A 20,675-nucleotide genomic window follows, 5' to 3' on the forward strand; every position below is an offset into this window, starting at 1 on the left:
AATGGGTTAAATCTCCCCCACCATGAGAGTGGCTCACGTCCTCTACATGGTGTATTTAAATATATTTCCTTATACAAAAAGCAAGAGCCAAAAATACATGTAGCCAAAAATATGGATCTCTACTTTGGGCTTACATAAGCCTAAATACAAAAGTGTGAACACTCTAAGGTTCACTCATGAAATAGAACTAATGTATATCAAAATGTTGCACACTAATGTGCACATAAAATATCAATGCCATTGCCGATTATAAATATCACTAGCTTAGCAATTCTTATAAAAGATCTACCGAGTATCACATTGTACGAATCTGCATGTCCAATAAAATTCATGACTACAAATATATAAAACTTTAGCAGAATAAGAAGACTTTCATGTTTAGGTACTGCAAAACTCCCATAGGATGCGGCATGGTACCATCAGCCTAAGGATGGTCTTTCCCATTTTTCCCAACATTACTTTGTGGTGATGATGCTTACTCCAACTCCACCATTAAGAATTGCATGAGTTTAATAACCCTTATGCACCACTGGAAGTGTTGCATTTGTTTCATCACTCTTATAATACTTTCCCATTTGGTTAACTCGAATTTGAACTAATTTTGTAGATCTTTCCTTCGTTCAACCAATTCCAAATCTTCCTTGACAAGCAAGGGTAATTCTTCCTTGGTTGGCAGATTGGATTGCGTTCTCCCTTCCCCCTAGTCTTTTAAATTAGTCCAAAGTTGGGCGTTTCCTCTCAGCCAAGTTCTAATAACTGGCATCTATATCTCTGTGTGCGGAGAGGAATGTTGTTAGCCCTACCACATCTCTGGGCATTCGGACTTGACTAATATCATTATCATATGATTCTAGGATAGGGTTTATTGAGGCATACAGAGGACATTATCCTCCTTCCTCAAACATTCTTGAGAACAAATCGTTCTTCCCTTCTTCTTTAGAGTCGATATCAATTTCGTTGTGTTCCAGCACAAGCTCTAACACATTCATATTTTTGATTCCCTTGTGGTGTTTCATCTAGGATAGATTATTTAGTAGCTCGAATGGCTTGTAACTGTTTCCCTTATTGTGGCATTCATTTAGCTAAAGATTCTCCATTGTTTTCTGAGATCTTTCATCTTTCACATGAGTCGCAACTCAAATCTAGGTGTGTACTAACTTGGGTAGGCTGCAAGTTTGATGCATTGACTTTCTGATGAGGACACTTCCATGTGTTTAAATTATTGGAATAACATTTGCTCAATGCTCTACCCTTGTGTTGTTACTGTGGGTGATGGATGTACTCTATTTTTTTAAGACCCCCTATATGAGGAGTAGCCATTATGGTAAGCACCTAGGCACTTGGCTGTTCCCACTTTAAAGACTAGTGGATGGTAGCCAAATGGTTATGAGACGTCTTATGCAGACTTGGCACTTTGCCAATGAGGATGCATGCTTATGTAGACTATGTGATCACATTTATAAGTAGTGGACACAAGGACACATGGTTCTTGGGTTGTAGAGGGCTTGTTTGAGGGTCTAGCACCTGGTTGCACTGGTAGTTGTTTTGTGAAACAGGATGAGTTTCACTACCATTGACCACATTCCAAAGGCCTTTAGCAACTAAAATATGCCTCATCATATAGGATCACAATGGGTAGTTAGTCCCATCAAGTTTTTCCTCAACAAACAACATGTTGAATACATCACTACTGCCAGCCACATGACTGTCTACCACAAATGCAAAATCTTTTAACACATTGCGAGTACTAAGTATTCACTGAATACAACCCCGGATGGTTGCCAACTGACTGAATCACCTGCAAAGTGTATAAAATATAACACAAAGTAGAGAATAGAGTGTTACTGACGAAAGTACGATGGTCAATGTTATTGAAGACACTATAGATGTTGTTACACACCAAATCTTTGCCGCTGTGCAGTCCAAACACCCAAAATCGAGTAGAACCAATCCAATCCAAAATGACGTGCCTGAATTGTGCCACGGACCTTGAAAACGTTGTTTACTTTGTATACAACACACTATAGTATATACCTTCTTCTCCTAAGAGGGTATCTCAATCGAAGATAGAAAAACAGGGTCATGAGGAGGGAGACAAACTACTATATCAAGTGTCAAGGAAGCTAGCTTTGATACCAATTGTTGGAGTTAGAGTTAGGGTTACAACAATGCACACACACAAGATAGAGAAGCTTGAAAGCACACAAACTCACTAGATTAGAATGAACAATTATGTGCCAGATACAAAAGATAAGTACACACCCCAAAATGAGTAGAAAAGAGGGTGTACATATGCATGGGGGAAAAAACCTCCTAGTGAGGGAAAAAGTGCCCCGACAGGTTGAAGTGTGTTCACACACATCACTACCATATAATGCTACAAATTCTTGGAGGTTTCTCAATGCCAATCTTATGATTAGTCCTAAAATACTTTAAGTGCTCTATCATGTTTTGTTTTGCTGTGTCATATCTATTTTTTGTATTCTTCACTTATATATTTATTTACAATTTTCACCAACTTGCTACACAGACACATACATTTGGTATGTGAGGGCCATTGCTATAAGGAAGGGGATTGAATGTCATGTTGTGAGACCAGCTGACCCTAACTCTGATCATTCACCACCACATGATGTGTCAAAGAAAAGGAAGTCTATAGACTAGAAGGGTAAAAAAGGATACCACGTTGTGATACCAGCTGACCCTGACTCTAATCATTCACCACCACATGATGTGTCGAAGAAGAGGAAGTCTATAGACTAGAAGGGTAAAAAAGGATACCCTGTGCTCACCACAAATCAGAAGCTTCATTTCTCACCAAAAATATAGAGAAGAAGTCTCCAAGAAAGCAACAAAAGAAGGAGAAGGTGCAAGCAACAATAGGGGACACATCAGAGGGTCTAACTCCCTATGTGGTCTCCCTCCAAGGAGTCATCTACCAAAAAGCTTCATTTCTCACCAAAAATGTAGAAAGGGAAGTCTGTAAGAAAGCAACAAAAGAAGGAGAAGGGGCAAGAAACAATATGGGACACATTAGAGAGGCCAACCCCTATGCGGTCTCCCTCCAAGGAGTCATCTACCAAGAAGCATACTCAGCCATCTCCTTCAAAGGAGTCACATAAGGAAGCACCTTCAAAGGAGTCATCTACCAAGAAGCATACTCAACCATCTCCTTCAAAGGAGTCACATAAGGAAGCACCTTCAAAGGAGTCACATAAGGAAGCACCTTCAAAGGAGTCATCTTCCAAGAAGCATACGCAAGGAGTCATTTACAAAGAAGGGTAACCCATCCCCCTCCAAGGAGTCACATAAAGAAGCAACTCCAAAGGATTCTTCCAAGAGGGATACTCAACCATCTCCTTCAAAGGAGTCATTTGCCAAGAAGGGCAAACCATCTCCTTCAAAGGAGTCATTTGTACCAGAGTTCTCAGATAACTATTACAGTGATGTGCTGAGTGTAGATTCATTGCAGTTTTGAATAGATTTCAGTATAGATTTTAGTGTAGTTCAAGATTTATGAAGTTTTCAACAAATCTTGGAGTAAGTGCACAAACTTTAACTTCATTTCATGTTTCTTGAATATTGTGCAACTATGGCTTGCTCAACAAGCAACAAATTAAAAAACAGAGATGCTTAGTGAAAGATTAAGTGAATTTTTATAACTTTTGACAAAGATTGCATAACAATTGCAAAGAAATTGTAAAAGCTTCAAGAGCAGTGAATTATAGAGAATAGCAATGAAATGATGCAATTCTTGAGCAAGAAAAGGTGCAAAAACTGATAAAACTTTTTAGATTTGTGTAAAAGCAAGATCTTATCATAGATTAGTGTTAATCTTTCAAAAATTAATGCTAAACGCACTTCTACAAATAAAGATTGATCAAGCTATACTAGTCTCGATACAAAAGTGTACAAGCTTTACAATTTCAAGTGTAGAAATTTAAAAAGTTTGTTGGTTAACACTGTGTTTGCAAACAAGTATGGCCTTGCCGGGAATTGAACCCAGTCCACTGGTGTGAGCCAGTGTGCCCCATATACCATAGGGTTCTCCTAACTTGCATACAAGGTTTCTCGAGTGTGAAGATCTTTTACAGATTATTACAAATCTTTTAAACTTTTGCTGTTCTTGGTTAATTTTCTATAAAGAACCTGTTCTATTTTTAAAGAAAGGTTGTCAAGAAATAGAGCACAGTGAAGATTTGCTATGCAGCTTGGTAAAGAAGGGTGCAGAGTTTAAATGTTTTGTAAAAGTTCAAACTATGCAATTATTAGTGCAGTTTTGGAACAACTTCATTGCCTTGGTGTTGGTTCAAAGCTCAGCATTGTAGTACTTGTTTCAAATCTTCATAAAGACCCTTTCTAAAATGGAGAGACCCTGGCATATATTAATCTCATTTTGGATTAACAATTATGCTCCTCCATTTTAGAACATTAATAAAGTGTCATGCAAAGGCACTATAAAAGTTGTAACATTATGAGATACTGGCCACCCAAGGCCTTAGTTAGTAAGTTTTGAGCGCCCAAATGTGAATACGGGCCAATTGTATATAAGTCATTTTCTCATAATAATGAATGGACACAATCCCCCTTGTGCTATGAGAGCTCTTGCCTTGTCTTGTGTATGTGTGTGTGTGTGTGAGAGAGAGTGTACTCTAGTGCATATGTCTTTTCTATACATGTATGTGTAGAGGAGTGAGAGAGAGATTTCGTTGTGTGGTGGTGTAAGCAACTCTCTACAACATGGAGGATTGGAGCTTTCGAAAGCGATCTTGGGGACCTCAAGGGATGTGAGCTCGGAAAATTGGTAAGTCCCCAACGATGGTTATTGTCAATTGCTTCATCCAATGGTTAATGTCAGAGTTCTCTCTTTGGAGGTGTGGTAGCTCATAACATTTTTAGCGCCACTGCTGCGCAAACAACATTGTTTCTTCCATTCTCCTTGAGTTTCAGCTCCCACTATACAAGTTTCATCATTGCCTTTACATTCAGGAAGTGCATTGTGTAAAGAATGAATGGATAAGATTTGAGTGGAAGTGAAGACTTGTTAGAAATTGTTTGTTTTTGGTGTGTGGGTGAGTTCTTGGATGGGTGACCCTTAAGGAAAGCTACATCATTTTTTCTTTTAATTTTGATATTTGTATCACCAAACTTGCTAGCGTCAGTGTTATGGTTGTCTCATCGAAGAAGTAAATACTAGCAATTCCAATGGATGTGCCCTCCCTCTAAATCAAGAACACAAGGAGAATGACGAGAATATTTAGGAATGAAGAGGATATGCTTAATGATCTCCTTGGCATTCTCATAGGATTATGGTAGTAATAGTTGGGACAAAGGTATCTCTAGTCGAAAATGCATTGCTATCCGTAAGAGAGCCGTGGTATCAGTTCTTGGAAACTGCTATGCATAAGAGAGCCGTGGTATCAGTTCTTGGAAACCAAGTTACTACTTATGAGAGGCTTTGTGGATGGAAAACAAGTAGACTCTTGTTTGAAACCAAGGCGATACATATTGTCATTTAGTTTCAAAGCGTAAGGCTCAACCCTCTTTATATGACAACATGGTTGTAGTGAGGTCTAGGATGAGCAGGCGGTTGGTCTTTGATTAGTTATTCAACCTTACTTCAAGAAGTTGGATCTAGAGATTATCAAATTAGCATGATATGACATTGTGGTAGGTTCGCCATGCCATGCAAGAAAGAGACCAAGGATGAATGACTTCACAATGCATGAAGAAAGGAGACTCCTCATCAAAGGTGAGCTACATTGTGCTAGGTTTGCCATGCCTTGCAAGAAAGAGACCAAGGATGAATGACTTCACAATGCATGAAGAAAGGAGACTCATCATCAAAGGTGAGCTACATCTTTCGTGAAGGGCTTTGATTTGTATCACTTTTTTTTTGTAACCAATTTTTAATATTTTTGCTTAAACACGAATGGTTTCTAGTAGTGTCATGAACATACAAGTTATGGAACTTTGGCATCTATGGAAACATATGGAACACAAGTTAGAATCGATATACATCCAACTCCAATCAAAAAGCCTTGGTATTTGATGAGATAGAGGAGAATGAGATGATAAAGGTAGTAGAAGGTATCTTAACAAAGGATTAATGCACCAAACTTCTCACATTTCACTTCTCTAATTCTTCTAGTTAAGAAGAAAGATGATTGCAAGAGGACCCAAGAGTGTTCTACACATTCTTTTCTTACATGTCCATCCATCTTATAGAAATATTCAAGTATATTTTATCCATATGGTTTAAAGAGCGGCAGCCATGAAATATTACCATGGAAAAGAATTGTAAGGATACACGAGATAGTTGGATTTGAACCATATCCAAGAGGCCATGTGATAATCCACACGAGGCACCATGAGCCAGCTCCCATGAAAGCCATAGAGGTACTGCCAATGTACTCCAAGAAAGACACAATGTCCAAATTATAAAATGATTCAAAGTCCCATGGGACTTCACCCCTATTTATAGTTTACCCCAACTAAATGGCCATATGTTGCTTTTTACAATCTTTTAGGGTATTATTTAACCCCTTCATTACAATACATTTCGTACAAAGATTTTGTCCGCAAAATCATGGCACTTGCAAATGATACAATTCTCAAAATCATATACAAAAGGGTTATGCCAACCACCATAGCGATATGCCCATGACCAAGGCAACAATCACATGTAGTAGACTACCAAAGTAGTAGTCTATCTCTTCACTTCCAAGTCCCTTAAGCATGTCTTCTAAGCTTCATTTGTGCCCATTCATAAGCTCTTCATGTGCTGTAATTTCCTACACAACCCTAAAACAACATCTAAATAGAAGCCATAAAGCGTGCCAATGATCACTACTAGCCAAAACCCTGCATAGTTGTAAATCCCATATAACCAGTCCATATGAGCGTATAAAGAGCTGAAAACTGCATGCATCCCACCAAGCCATCTCTTCATGATAAGCATCCAAATAGAAAGCATGTTAGTCTCCAAAGGTGAAGGTAACAGAATTTCCATCAAGCTCTACCAATTCACTCAAAATCACCCCAAATCATCAAGCTCTACCAATTCACTCAAAATCACCCCAAATCATCAAGAATACGTCCATGCTCTTGCATATAACCTGAAGGTTTCCATATTGACTCATCTTCGGGCAATCCTTTCCAGTTGATGAGAAATTCTTCAATGGTACGATGCCTCAAAACCTTGACTTTTTTCCACTACCTTTTCTAGTATGTATTGGATCTCTACCTCCTCATCCATGTGAGGCAACTCCTCTACCACTTGAAGATCTTGTCACATAACTTTTGAGATTGGACACATGGAGCACATTATGCATCCTTGTAGAACTAGGTAGTTAGAGTGCATAAGCCACTTCTCCCACTCTCTTGATCATTGTGAAAGGCCCATAGAACCTGTGCCAATTTGTTGTTGAGTACACTTACGTTCCATAAATTAATTGGCCACTTGGGAAGCTGAAAATTGGATCTTAGTTGGAAATAATGAGCAACTTTAGTAAGCCTATCCATCACCACATACATAGAATTCCATCCACGCCTAGTAGAAGGCAAAACGATGATGAAGTCCATAGCTTTTGCCTTGTGGAATGGGCAAGGGCTGAAGTAAACCACTTGGCTTATAAGTGGAGTCCTTGTTTTGTTGACAAGGTAGGCATTGGGAAACATAATCAACCACATTCCTCCACAAACCTCTCCAATAGAAGCTTTGCCTTACTTTGTCTTGAGTTTTGAAGAGACCCAAATGCCTTGAAAGTAGAGATGAATGCATCTCTTGCAACACTTCCACTTTATATGAGGAATTATTGGAAGCCAAGAACACCTTCCCGTGATACCATAATAGTCCATTGTGCACCTTATAATGAGGGTACTCATCAATAATGACCTAGTTTAACACTAGTTTGGTACCAAAACAAGACACTTAAGTGTCCTTGTTTGGGGGTTGCGAAAAAAAATCAAACTCCTAATGTAAGCTTTAAAAACCAAAATGCTTTATTGGACATGTAGAACATAACCCTATACTTATGTAAAAAATACTAAACATATAAAATGCCTTTTTATTTGGAAGTACATAAGCAACAAAATAGCATGTGTCTTGAAAATTAACATTTTTCAGGATTTTTTCAAATATGCAAGCATCATTCTCTCAAAAAAAATCCAATGATATCAATAGCATTTTTTCCAATATATTTTGATAGCATACATCAGTCCAAGGAGGTAGAAGTTCACCAAAAAAATCATTTTCCTTTCTTAGAATTTTTTTCAAAAAAGTTACATAAAATCAGCAAAAGTAACGCGTATTATCAAAACTCAATCACTCCACTAAAAAATAATGTAACCCTATCAATGAGAATGTTGATTATTGGTTTTCATGCTTGAGATGAGATAAATAAGCCATAATTTGATGTGTATGACACTAACTTAGTCTCCACTTAAGTAGGTTCTTATCGCTTATTCTAAAAAAACTGTAAAAAATAAAAATGTAAAATTTGATCATCTTTTATCAAAAACTAATCATAACTATGCTTGCACAAGTAGTCTACACCTATAGTTACAACAAATAATACACTTACACAGCTTTTCCCTTTGATGAAAATCAAAATTAGGCTCATAATTAGATATTTTATGTATTAAAAACAGGTTGCACAAAAGGCCATGTATGAGAAGAGGTCCAAAAAGTGGCTATAAAGTTTTGAAAAATTCAAAACAAAGTAGTATTTACCCTACATAACATGGGTACACCTCAAGTTTTACATTATTAGCTTGCATATGGAAGGAGAAAAATTCATGCTCCACCTGTATAAAAAACGTCATTTCAATATTAACGAGTCAAAAATTTATCCAATAATTGTCGTTTGATGATTCCAGGATATAGTTAACATCATGGGCTTTCCATCAAGCCAAGTTTCATGATCAAACTATGTCCCTTCTAAAAGTTATGTCCAAATTACTACTATTTTTTGAAAACAGTAAAAATCATACATTTTATCAGCATGTGTCTAAGAAAATTAAAATATTGCCTTGTAAAAGCTAAAAAAAATGCAATTTAAAAAATCTCAAAGATTTTTTAGGTCTTGAAGAACATCTGTGGATGTTAAGTATTTCAAAACTCTTAATAGATTGCCCACAAAAATTCAAGAACTTTTCAAGACACTTAAGTGTCCAATTACAAAACTAGTGTTAATATGCCTTTACGAAGAGCGTTTGGTGTTGTCTTCCCCCAAAGGACATTAAACATGAAGTAGAATCGCCACCCCCAGAAACCACTAACCCAAATTCAATAGCAATGCAGAGCCTTATGCACAATCCCAATCCTTCAAAACGATAGCCCACTTAAGCCAACAAACTTATCTTTGTAGGGACCGCGCACATGACCGGTTTACCAGGCGCAATCTCCCATAAGGATACCACAGATTTCCATGCATGAAAGCCGCGACGATTTCAGCCCTTGTAAGACCTCTGAGTACGTGCTTCCAAAATCAACCAAAACCGGTGCAACACTGAATAATTCAGAAATTGCATGCGAGCTGATAAATCTCACTTGCAGAGGCCAGCACGAGCAAGCGTTTACTGCAGTCTCCAAAACGGCTCGAGCATTCACTACTATAACAAGCGATCAGCTGAAAGGCAGGCCCCGAAAAAACCCACAATTGTTTATTAATTAAAAATAGTACTTATTTTGATTGCTTTAAATGGTTGAATTAATCAAATGAAAATAGACAAATTTTCCATCAAATCGAAGCCATAGTCGCTTGGCTAAGAAAACCCTCCGAAGTTCTTCTTATCCCCACAGCTCTAGTACAAAACCTCAGGCCCGCTCTAGCATGATTCTCGTACACACAAAGGGAGAAAGCCCTAACGGCTAACGTTTGTAAAAAGATGAAAAATAAAATATAACTGTCGACTGTTCCAATTGATTAGCTTATCTCGTAACTACAAAACGTGGATGAGCAATAAAATCCTTTGTTTTTTCATTCGCGTAGAATCGTGTAGCGTCTTTCTCACTCTCGTTTGTATTGAGGCTCTCTCAAAATCTCAAAAGTTCTCTCGCAGGCCTCTTTATCGCAAAGAACAAATCTCTCTATAAGAGTGGCTGATCTCCCCACTCTCACATCGCAGATCTTCTCTCTTTCTTTGCATAGAGTGTTTCCCTCACCACGAAAAGAAAATCTCTCTCTCTCTCTCTCTCTCTCTCTCTCACAGGAACAGTGAATTCTCCGGGAAAAAATTAAAATTAAAAATCCTACATGAATTTTTGGGACGACTTTTAAAAAATTTAAAAATCTATGGATGCAATTTTTTCCATGATACAGTATGTATATTGGGAGAAATGGATTTTGAGAGACTGTAGAGTCAGTAGGAGTTGAGCGCTAAATTAGCTAATAAGCTAAAAGCCCACAATACGTATTCAATATACGAGTATCGATAAGAAAACATAACGTGTACGCCAGCCACTGTTTGAATAGTATAATATATATATGGCATATTGAATGCATGGGAAAGCATACATGGATGAGGGATGGAGCCTCGAGGCCATATCAGATCTTCGACAAACACGAACTTGAAAATTTATGAAGTATATGCTGATAAACAAGATTCTTGATCCTGGAGAATTGGGCACCAAATTTGAACCCACTCCGACAAAACCACTCTCACAGCCATATCCTCCTTGTTGATCCGCCGTGCTGAACATCATTGAGTCCCTAACCATCGGAGGATGTAACTCAAGAGCCTCATCAGTTTGTGTCTATGTAGTTATGCTCTCCTTTCAGATAGCCCCTTGTGTGTGTGTGTGTGTGTGTGTGTGTGAGAGAGAGAGAGAGAGGGGGGGTACACTATTTTTGACAATGGTGGTTATTAGTTCTAACGTAGATAAAATAGTCCTCCATTTTTCTCAATGAAAGCATCTGCTGCAGTTAAAAAATATACACAGGTCTATGATACAACAAGCATACCCATACCAACAACACAATGACGTTAACAAAAACTAATTGATAACAATTTTTATAAACAGATTATATATGGGATCCCCCTCCCTCAGCTTGCGAGGACTCACCGGAATCGCTGGCAATCGACCCTCCCTCTTCTCTGTCCTCCCAGTCAAACCTGTCTGGCTCAAAAGTGCCATAAGATGATGCTCGGGGTACATTCAATGAGGCTGCTCTCTCCAATGCAGCCTTATGCTCCTCCCTGTGCTCTCCCTTCAATGTAGCTTGCCTTTCCATCCTTTGTGGCATTGGGATCTGCATTGCATTTTCCTTCTCAATCATCAGCTGCATGAAATTTAGAACAGTCAGGAGTTGCTACCATAACAAATTAAAGTAACAAAGAAACCAGTTTGTGCATAAGCAATAGCCCACTCATTGCAACAAATGTTTAGTGCCCATTGTGGGCTTTTATCACTCCCAAGAAAGAAAACTCTCAACTCCCAGGTACACTTCAAACAAGAGCATGATGTATTGGGAGCACCTATCACATGACACATTGCAAAACATGTTTGCAGAGTACAATAGGTAAACTAAAATCAACAGAGTGAAGACAGAACCGGAAGGTTTGCAGCACACTAATCCATCAGATCACCTGCATCTTGACTAACAAACCCCTTCCCTCTAGATTGGCCAACTTTTATGTCATAATTGTCAGAGTGAAGACAGAACGGGAGGTTTGCACCATACCTCTTCAACAGATCGCCTGGATGTTGACTGATAACCCCCTTTCCTCTAGATTGGCTATGGTTTCAGTCGTAGGCCCAATTGGCAAAGCTACCTTTGCAAACCCAGGCAAACCATTCCTACCCTTAGTCCCATTAGAATGGCAAAGCAAGACCAGCCAAAGTACACAAGAGCGAATCAGAAGGAGACGGTCAAAGTTGCTTCGTCCAACTGCCTATCGCCCAGAGTTAATTCTTCAGCCTAGCACCATAAATTCTCAAGAAATTCATTAACTCCAATCCCTTGTGACTGAGGTTTCTCAAGACACCTCAAGGTAGGGTGTAACAGATGCAAGAGGGAAATTCAAAATCAGCCCCAAATGCAACAGAACTATGATGGGCAGCAACTACATGTTGTTAGACAGTCGGTTTATGTTCAACAACAATAAATAGAACGAGATACTTCTACATTTGTGGTTCCAAGCATGGAGCAAATGACCTTTCCGCAATACCCTCGTTTTATGAAATTTGTACCACCACTCCCACAAGATATGCCTTTATCTATGCCTAATACTCTGAATTTTGCATCCTTTGAGCAACAGTTGCATGCAATATACTAGATCGCAATTGTCAGCTGCCAAAGCAAAAGTCTTCGGGATCCCCCGTAGTAAGTAACAAACTCCCCATGCAAGGGGAAAGAGTGAGGAAATTTATATTGATAGCTGGCTGGACAAGAGGACAACAGCCTATTTTTTATTTTGTGTATTCTGATGAGCAGACCAGATTAGAAAGACCTTCGCCAAAGGCGGACCGCTTTGGCTAATTTTCAACATGACTCCTCAATCATGTTTTCCATCATCCACAAGATAGGAAGTTGTTTGCCTGGAACACAAAGAATTCGAAGCTAATGCTCGCGAATTTAAGGATGCAGTCAATTGGATGTAGGAAAACTGAGGATCCACGAATATTATGCTTTTCCTTTTCTCAGAGTACCAAAACAATTAGGGCCGCAAGACCTCAGTTCATGTAACCGAATTGGCATTTGCCATGTGGAATCAAGTAGTTGCCAAGGTTGTCAGGTAGGGAAGGCAAGCTTTTTGGTCCGCATGACAAGTTGGCCAAAAATGGACTATCCGTCTCATGACTCTCTTTTGCATACAATGATGATATTTAGGTAATCTGACGTACGTACTTTTTTTCCAAAAAAGATGTACACAATTTTGTCTTCAGCCGAGGAAATGTAACATGCGGAAGCTTGATAGGTAGAATCAGTAACTTCAATGGACAGAATTCCGCAATCTTTCGCGAACCGAAGATAATGCACAATATAGAGAGAGAGGTGCAGAAATAGAGAGAAAAAGAGAGAGGGAGTCGGACACAGTATTGTGTCTCCCAAATACCCTCTGAAGGGCCCCCACCACGAATGGTGTATTTGCTTTATTAGAACGATGCAAATCTGTAAAATAAATCTAGTTCTTGACCTTTCACCTTTACCTTGGCTGAGAGCTCCCCTTGGCTGTCCTGGCCCTTGGAATTCAGCAACCCCTTGTAAATGTGCAAATATGTCCACGTGGCATCCAAGCATAGTCACATAGAAACGGGTTTCTAGGCCGAGAAACTCCGAAACCTCGAAACGGCCGAAACACCAGAAACGCATTTTAGAAACGGGGATTTTTTTCGTTTCTAAAAAAAACAAATTGTCTTTTTTTTAAAATTTTTGTTCGAGTGTTTTTTTAATAATGTCGGAGACGCAATTGTTAGAAGTCATCTCCTGTCTATTTGTATACACCAGGGCCTCTGTTGTGGGTGTGCCCGCCTGTATATCATTTTTCCACACTCCCCGTATTTTTTTCCCTATTTTTCCCATTTTTTCCTAGTGGCTGGAGGGCTGCCAGTTGATGCCAGGAGCACTCTGAAGCTGGCCGACTGCATCTGTAGCAGTCGTGGGCTGTCTGAGTGCTGGCCGACTTGTTCTGTGCAGGCGTGGGGCACCAGATGCTGGCCGACTGCTAATATCAGCAGTCGTGGACATTTATTCAGTCGTGGGCCTCTTTTAGAGCAGGCCGACTGCCCTCATGGGCTTGTATATATTGCCCCCCATCCTCCTCCACTTTCTCATTCAGTTATCTCCGGGATCTTGTGTATAGAGAAGAGTTTACACACATCTCTCAGTGTTTCTTGTGCTGATTATTTTCTGCAGTCTACTTGCTCTTGTCTACCCAAGTTTGGATATCATTTCCGCTGCATATTCTGACATGGTATCAGAGCCCTAGGCTCTAGCAGATCTTGGGCGTTTTTCTGAGCAAGAGGGGGAGCAACAGGTTGCTGATCGGTGGACTGTTTCGGGCTGAACGGGAAGTGAAGGTGCAAGAGGAAGGCGGGCAGAGGGGCTGGACAGCCACTTGCATATATTCTGATTTTCAGATTTTTCCCACCCACCCACCCTTTCAGGTTACTCTCCGAGATGGCGGATTCACTCGAGATGGCAGAGAAGCACGTGAAGATTCCGACTCTTCCCACGTTCCCAGTGGATCGGCAGTTGGATGGGTCCAATTATGGCATCTGGAAGGTCATGATGGAGTCAATTCTGGAGTCATATGATCTTGCTGATTTTATTATCAAAGGGGTGCCAAGGCCGGAAGCTGAGGAAGGGGAGGTTTTATCGACGAGGAAGGACCGAGAGGCACAGGCACAAATGTGGGATCGTGTCAACGCCAGGGTCCGGTCGTTTATATTCCTCAATTGCACACCACAGGTGATCAACCATGTGAAGCACATGACGCTGGAGAGAGGCATATGGGAGCACTTGGCTTCTTTGTACAACAGGGTGTCACCCATGAAGCGGATATCCTTGGAAGTGCAGATGCGGGTTATGAACCCTACAAAGTCTTCGACGATGCGGGAACACATTAACAAGCTGCAGGCCCTTCAGCAGGAAGTCCTTCAAGCTGGGAAAGAGATATCGTCCGAAGATATGGCCATCACGTTACTTTCCCACTTGCCTGGTCAGTATTCCGCTTTCTATTCTTCGTTGATCACGAGTGGCAGGCTCAGCACCATTACTTGGGAGGAGCTTGTGCCAATGGTCTTGGACCAGGAGGAACGTTTCACGAACCCTCCTCACGGCGGAGGTTTGGAGGCCTTAACTGGCCAACGGTCGAAAGGCCGTAATACCAACAAGGGCAAAGGGAAGGCTTCACCAGATAAGTCTTCCGAGAAGAAGCCTGATCCAGAACGAGAGAAGCTGAAGGCCGAAAGATCTTGTAATGATTGTGGCGAGAAAGGCCACTACTGGAGGAAGTGCCCTAAGCGAACAAGGAAGAGTGCTGAGTCCTCAGCCTCAGCTGCGAAGACTCCGGCATTTGTGCACTTGGAGATGGTGGACTCCGATGATTCATCGTCTTCGAGCGAGGAGGCAGTTGGCTTCACCGCAAAGGATACTCGGGAATGGATTCTCGACAGTGGTGCTTCCAGGCACATGACTCCATCCCGTGACTTCTTCCTGGATCTGAAGCGGCAATCAGGTCGTATCTTTATTGGTGATAACTCCACTATTCCGATTCATAGTGAGGGCCGGATGGAGATCATTCCCGACGGCAAGGGGGGCAAGCATGCTTCCCGTGTTCTTTATGTCCCTGCTCTGGGCTTTCATCTTTTGTCAGTGCATGAGGTATGCAAGACTGGCTTTCGGGTGGAATTTGAGGAGCATTCAATTGCTCTAAGGGACCGTGAGACAGGCAAAGTTGTTTGGGAAGGCGGTGTGGAGAACGGCATCTACAAGCTCTCTGCACTCTCCTCACTGACAGGCTCTCAGGTCGGAGATTTGTGGCACTTTCGTTTTGGCCACTTAAATGTGGATGCTTTGCGGCGCGCCTTCCGGGACCAGATGGTGGTTGGCTTGCCAGATGTTGGTAGTAGGCAAGGACGCTGCAGTTCTTGCATACGTGGTATGCAGCACAGGGAATCCTTTCCGAAGCGGGCTTCCAGGCGGGCTTCGAAACCTTTGGAGTTGATTCACACTGACTTGTGTGGACCACAGCAGATACCATCCTTGGGAGGATCTCTCTACTTCATGCTGCTTGTTGATGATTGTACCAGATTCACGTGGGTCTACTTTCTTTCACAGAAGGACCAGGCTTTTGCTCGGTTCAAGGATTGGCACGTGATGGTGGAGAAAGAGTCTGGATTTCAGGTCAAGACTCTCAGGGCTGACAAAGGAGGGGAATTCTCCTCGACTGTATTCTTTCGGTTTTGTGCAGACCATGGCATCAAGAGGGAATTGGCCAATACCGGATCGCCTTCGGAGAATGGAGTTGTTGAACGTAAGAACAGGACAGTGGTGGAGATGGCGAGGACCATGCTGGAGCATCGAGATCTTCCTCGTCCACTTTGGGGTGAGGCTGTGGCGACAGCTGTCCATACCATTAACCGCTCTCTGACGACTTCTGTACCCCATATGACTCCATTTGAGGCATATTTTGGCAGGAAACCCGATGTCTCGCACTTCCGTGTCTTTGGGAGTGACGCGTATGTACATATTCCGAAGAAGCAGAGGGGGAAGCTTGACTCCAAGTCCCGCAAGCTGGTATTTGTGGGGTATAACTCTCTTTCCAAGGGATACAGGTTGTATGATCCAGAGAGGAACGAGATTGTTGTCAGCCGGGATGTGGTCTTTGACGAGCATGTTCCAGCATCCACTGTCGAGGAGCCGCCACTTCTTGGAGATCCAGAGTCTGATGATGATTCCCAGTCTACCACTCCAGTTGATCCACCTCAGTCATCACAGGAGGTTGAGCCCGCAGCTGGAGTTGAGCCCCCGCGACCACAGGAGGCTCCACGATCTGTTCGAGTACCTAGGTGGTTGATGGACACCCTTCGGGAGTCAGGTGTCACGGAGCTACCCTCCGAGTGGACCACAGAGGACGGCCCTCGAAGATCACATCGAGTTCGAGATAAAAGCAACACGGCGGAGCTTCTTCAGGTGAACTATGCTCTTATGTCTCGTATCATGCGGGATAAAGAGCCCACTTCCGTAAAGGAAGCCCTTTCACAGGATACTTGGAGGGAAGCCATGCAGGTGGAACTTGACGCCATCGAGAAGAACAACACTTGGGAGTTGGTACCGAGGCCGTCGAAGCGGTCAGTCATTGGTGTCAAATGGGTCTTTAAGACCAAGTACGCGGCTGATGGGTCGATGGACAAACACAAAGCCAGGCTCGTGGCTAAGGGTTATGCTCAGCGGCCAGGCATCGACTACGAGGATACCTTTGCACCGACAGCGCGGATGACCACGATTCGGACCGTTCTTGCCCTTGCTTCTTCTCAGAGGTGGCCCGTGTACCAGATGGATGTAAAATCGGCATTCCTTAATGGTGACCTGCAGGAGGAGGTGTACGTTGAGCAGCCTCCAGGCTTCATTGTTCCAAGATCGGAAGGGATGGTTTACAGGCTACGTAAGGCCTTGTATGGTCTTAAGCAGGCTCCGCGGGCTTGGAATCCGAAGATTGATTCCTTCTTTATTCGGACTGGATTCCAGAGATCGGTTGCAGATCCGAACCTGAATCTCTTTCGGGAACGCGGCATGGTCACACTCATCATCCTTTATGTGGATGATCTCATTCTCACCGGCGGTCATGTGGAGCACATTGGAGTGACGAAGGCTGCCTTGTCAAAGGAGTTTGAGATGACCAACTTAGGCTTACTCCACTTCTTCTTGGGATTGGAGATCTGGCAGACCCAGAGGGGGTTTTTCGTCTCTCAGCAGCGGTATGTTCATGAGTTGCTTGAGGCCTTTGGGATGGAGAACTGCAAGCCTATTACTTCGCCGATGGACCCGAACACAAAGTTAACTGTTACAGATCCTTGTGAGCCAGTTGATGCCTCGCAGTACCGGAAGTTGGTTGGTTCATTGATCTGGTTGCTGAACACCAGATTGGACTTAAGCTTCTCCGTGGGGCTGTTGAGCTCTTTTATGCAGACGCCATTGAAGACTCATTGGGACGCAGGATTGCAGATCTTGCGGTATCTGCAGAGTACGAAGGATCTGGGACTCTTTTACACAGGAGGGAATGGAGTCAAGCTCCAAGGTTGGAGTGACTCAGATTGGGGAGGAGATCCAGACACGAGGAGATCTACTTCAGGATACACTTTTACCCTCGGCTCAGGAGCGGTTTCTTGGAGTAGCAAGAAGCAGCCGACTATTGCCCTTTCTTCGACAGAGGCAGAGTATCGGGCTGCTTGTGGTGCTGCTTGTGAGGTTGTATGGCTGCGGAGGCTGCTTGGCGAGATGGGGTTTCCACAGAGGGAGCCCACAGTCATCCAGTGTGATAACCAGAGCTGTATAGCTATTGCTCGGAACCCGGTTTTCCATGCCCGGACCAAGCATATAGAGATACAGTATCACTTTGTTCGTGAGAAGATCTTGGCGGGTGACATCTTGCTACTTTATTGTTCGACGGAGGACAATGCGGTGGACCTCTTCACGAAGTCTCTACCTCAGGCTACGCTCAGGCGGCACTCCAGCTCCCTGGGGTGCTCCCTGGGGTTGGTTACACAGCCAGGAGCTGAGAGGGGGTGTTAGAAGTCATCTCCTGTCTATTTGTATACACCAGGGCCTCTGTTGTGGGTGTGCCTGCCCGTATATCATTTTTCCACACTCCCCGTATTTTTTTCCCTATTTTTCCCATTTTTTCCTAGTGGCTGGAGGGCTGCCAGTTGATGCCAAGAGCACTCTGAAGCTGGCCGACTGCATCTGTAGCAGTCGTGGGCTGTCTGAGTGCTGGCCGACTTGTTCTGTGCAGGCGTGGGGCACCAGATGCTGGCCGACTGCTAATATCAGCAGTCGTGGACATTTATTCAGTCGTGGGCCTCTTTTAGAGCAGGCCGACTGCCCTCATGGGCTTGTATATATTGCCCCCCATCCTCCTCCACTTTCTCATTCAGTTATCTCCAGGATCTTGTGTATAGAGAAGAGTTTACACACATCTCTCAGTGTTTCTTGTGCTGATTATTTTCTGCAGTCTACTTGCTCTTGTCTACCCAAGTTTGGATATCATTTCCGCTGCATATTCTGACAGCAATATCTCTACATCTACTAGTAGAGGAGTGACATAAGCCTGAGCGAGGGAGCTACGATCCAGGAGACACCCCCGTCCACCTAGCCCTCACCCCCCAGGTCTCCACCAGACACAGATTGATGAGATCTTGAGGAGACATAGCAGAGAGGACAGACCCAGATTGATCTAGCACAGATTGGGAGATATCTTGTCCCTAACCCGATGTATGACAGCCTACACCCAGTCATTGGCACCAGTTGGAGCTAGCTGCTTTATTGGATGTATTTATCCCCCCTCACTCCCACCCACCTCACAGTAGTTAACCAGAGCCCTGTATGTGATTTATCTCCACATTATAGAGTACTTTGTACTTTTTATTCTTTTGTATCCATTTGATGTCCATTGAGACATGATGATGATGTACACAGGTTTTGTCTCATAGGCCGTTTTTTGGCCTACACCCAGTCATTGGCACCAGTTGGAGCTAGCTGCTTTATTGGATGTATTTATCCCCCCTCACTCCCACCCACCTCATAGTAGTTAACCAGAGCCCTGTATGTGATTTATCTCCACATTATAGAGTACTTTGTACTTTTTATTCTTTTGTATCCATTTGATGTCCATTGAGACATGATGATGATGTACACAGGTTTTGTCTCATAGGCCGTTTTTTGGCCTTTAGAAGACGTTAATAAAATCTTTCTTTCTTTCTTTCTTTCTCCGTGTGTAGCCCAAATATCCGCTCTCTCTCTCTTGCACGCGATCTACAGTCACCTTTCTCCTCCTCCTCCTCCTCCTCCTCCTCCTCCTCTCTCTTCCAATTTCTCACAAATTTCCCAATATTCCCAATTCCTTAAATTCTCAATTGCCCAATTTCTCATAAATCCCCAATTTCTCCCAATTGCCCGATTTCTCACGAGTCACAATTCCACAACTCCCCGATTGCCCAATTGTGACCACAATTGCCTAAGCTTTTACCATATTTTAAGTGCCTAGCTAGCACTAGGTAGGCCTACAAATAATTCTACAAACTACAAGTTCTAAACCATTTTATTGTATTTACATAGAAAAAATTACGAAACCTACAAGTTCTAAACCATTTTATTGTATTTACATAGAAAAAATTACGAAACCTCCATGTTTCTTAGCCGAAAGACGAAACGTTTTGTCCCGAAACGTCAAAAACCCTAAAACCCCGAAACATTTCTAGTGACTATGCATCCAAGTGCGGGCTGCGCGTGACATCTCCTTCTGCTTAACTTGACGGAAGCTGTATAGCCTCCAAATAGTCCGTCGATAAAGCCGAATAGTCTCCGAAGTCAAGCCAAACCGCTTCTTGAGTCTGTAACTATTTGGTCCTCCTACCTCTTTCACATAATGGAACTTATGCTCGGACACATGGACAGATTGATGAAAGCATGGAAACAGGGTTCATGAAGTTGGCACAAGAAAAAGCGCCAATTTTGGTCAAAAGCAAGGAAAAGCATAAAAGTCAAATTGAGTTGACCGCAAGCCAAGGGCACCATTGGAAAGAGGAGACTGAGCCGAACCAAAAAGCTAAAGGCCGCATTTTCAAAAAGCAGTTCCAAGGCCACAAAGCAAGGCCCTGAAGCTAGAAAGGCATAAATTCAAGAACTATGGCAAAGATGAGCAATATTTCACTATTATTAAAATATTAAAAACAAAAGCAAAGCTTGGCCCGCTTTTGGCAAAAAGCAGGGGCCTCCCTCAAGTATGAAAGAAGCATGAACCTCTCCCTACTCCTCATTCATTGAAGCTTGGAGATTATCCTCACCTTCATCAACATCATCGTCAAGTATTCAAAGAGCAAGGGGATCATCACCATCGACTTTTTCAGCCCCTTGCTGCTCAGCTCCGACTCTGTGCAGCCACCACCGCCGTCGCCTATCTTTGAGATTCGGGATGTGGATTTGGATTTGGATTTGGACTTGGAGCTT

General features: G+C 42.5%; 1 protein-coding gene across 3 annotated transcripts in view; it reads right to left on the reverse strand.

Annotated features, from left to right (window-relative positions):
• Positions 1-9,159: 9,159 nt before the first annotated feature.
• Positions 9,160-20,675, reverse strand: part of LOC147604682 (uncharacterized) — a 38,650-nt gene continuing 27,134 nt past the window's right edge. The window contains exons 5-6 of one of the 3 annotated variants that reach the window (XM_086794833.1): positions 11,069-11,285; positions 9,160-9,632 (exon numbers count right to left, since the gene is read on the reverse strand). In XM_086794833.1, the coding sequence (XP_086650959.1) occupies positions 9,616-9,632; positions 11,069-11,285 (234 nt within the window). In that variant the 3' untranslated portion in view covers positions 9,160-9,615. Of the gene's footprint in view, positions 9,633-10,467; positions 11,286-20,675 lie in introns of those variants that run through there. The other 2 variants (XM_086794832.1, XM_086794834.1) reach the window with 2 other exon arrangements.

Source organism: Cibotium barometz, chromosome 61, assembly GCF_041138505.1.
Source record: "Cibotium barometz isolate CiBa-2024 chromosome 61, ASM4113850v1, whole genome shotgun sequence".
NCBI lineage: Eukaryota > Viridiplantae > Streptophyta > Polypodiopsida > Cyatheales > Cibotiaceae > Cibotium > Cibotium barometz.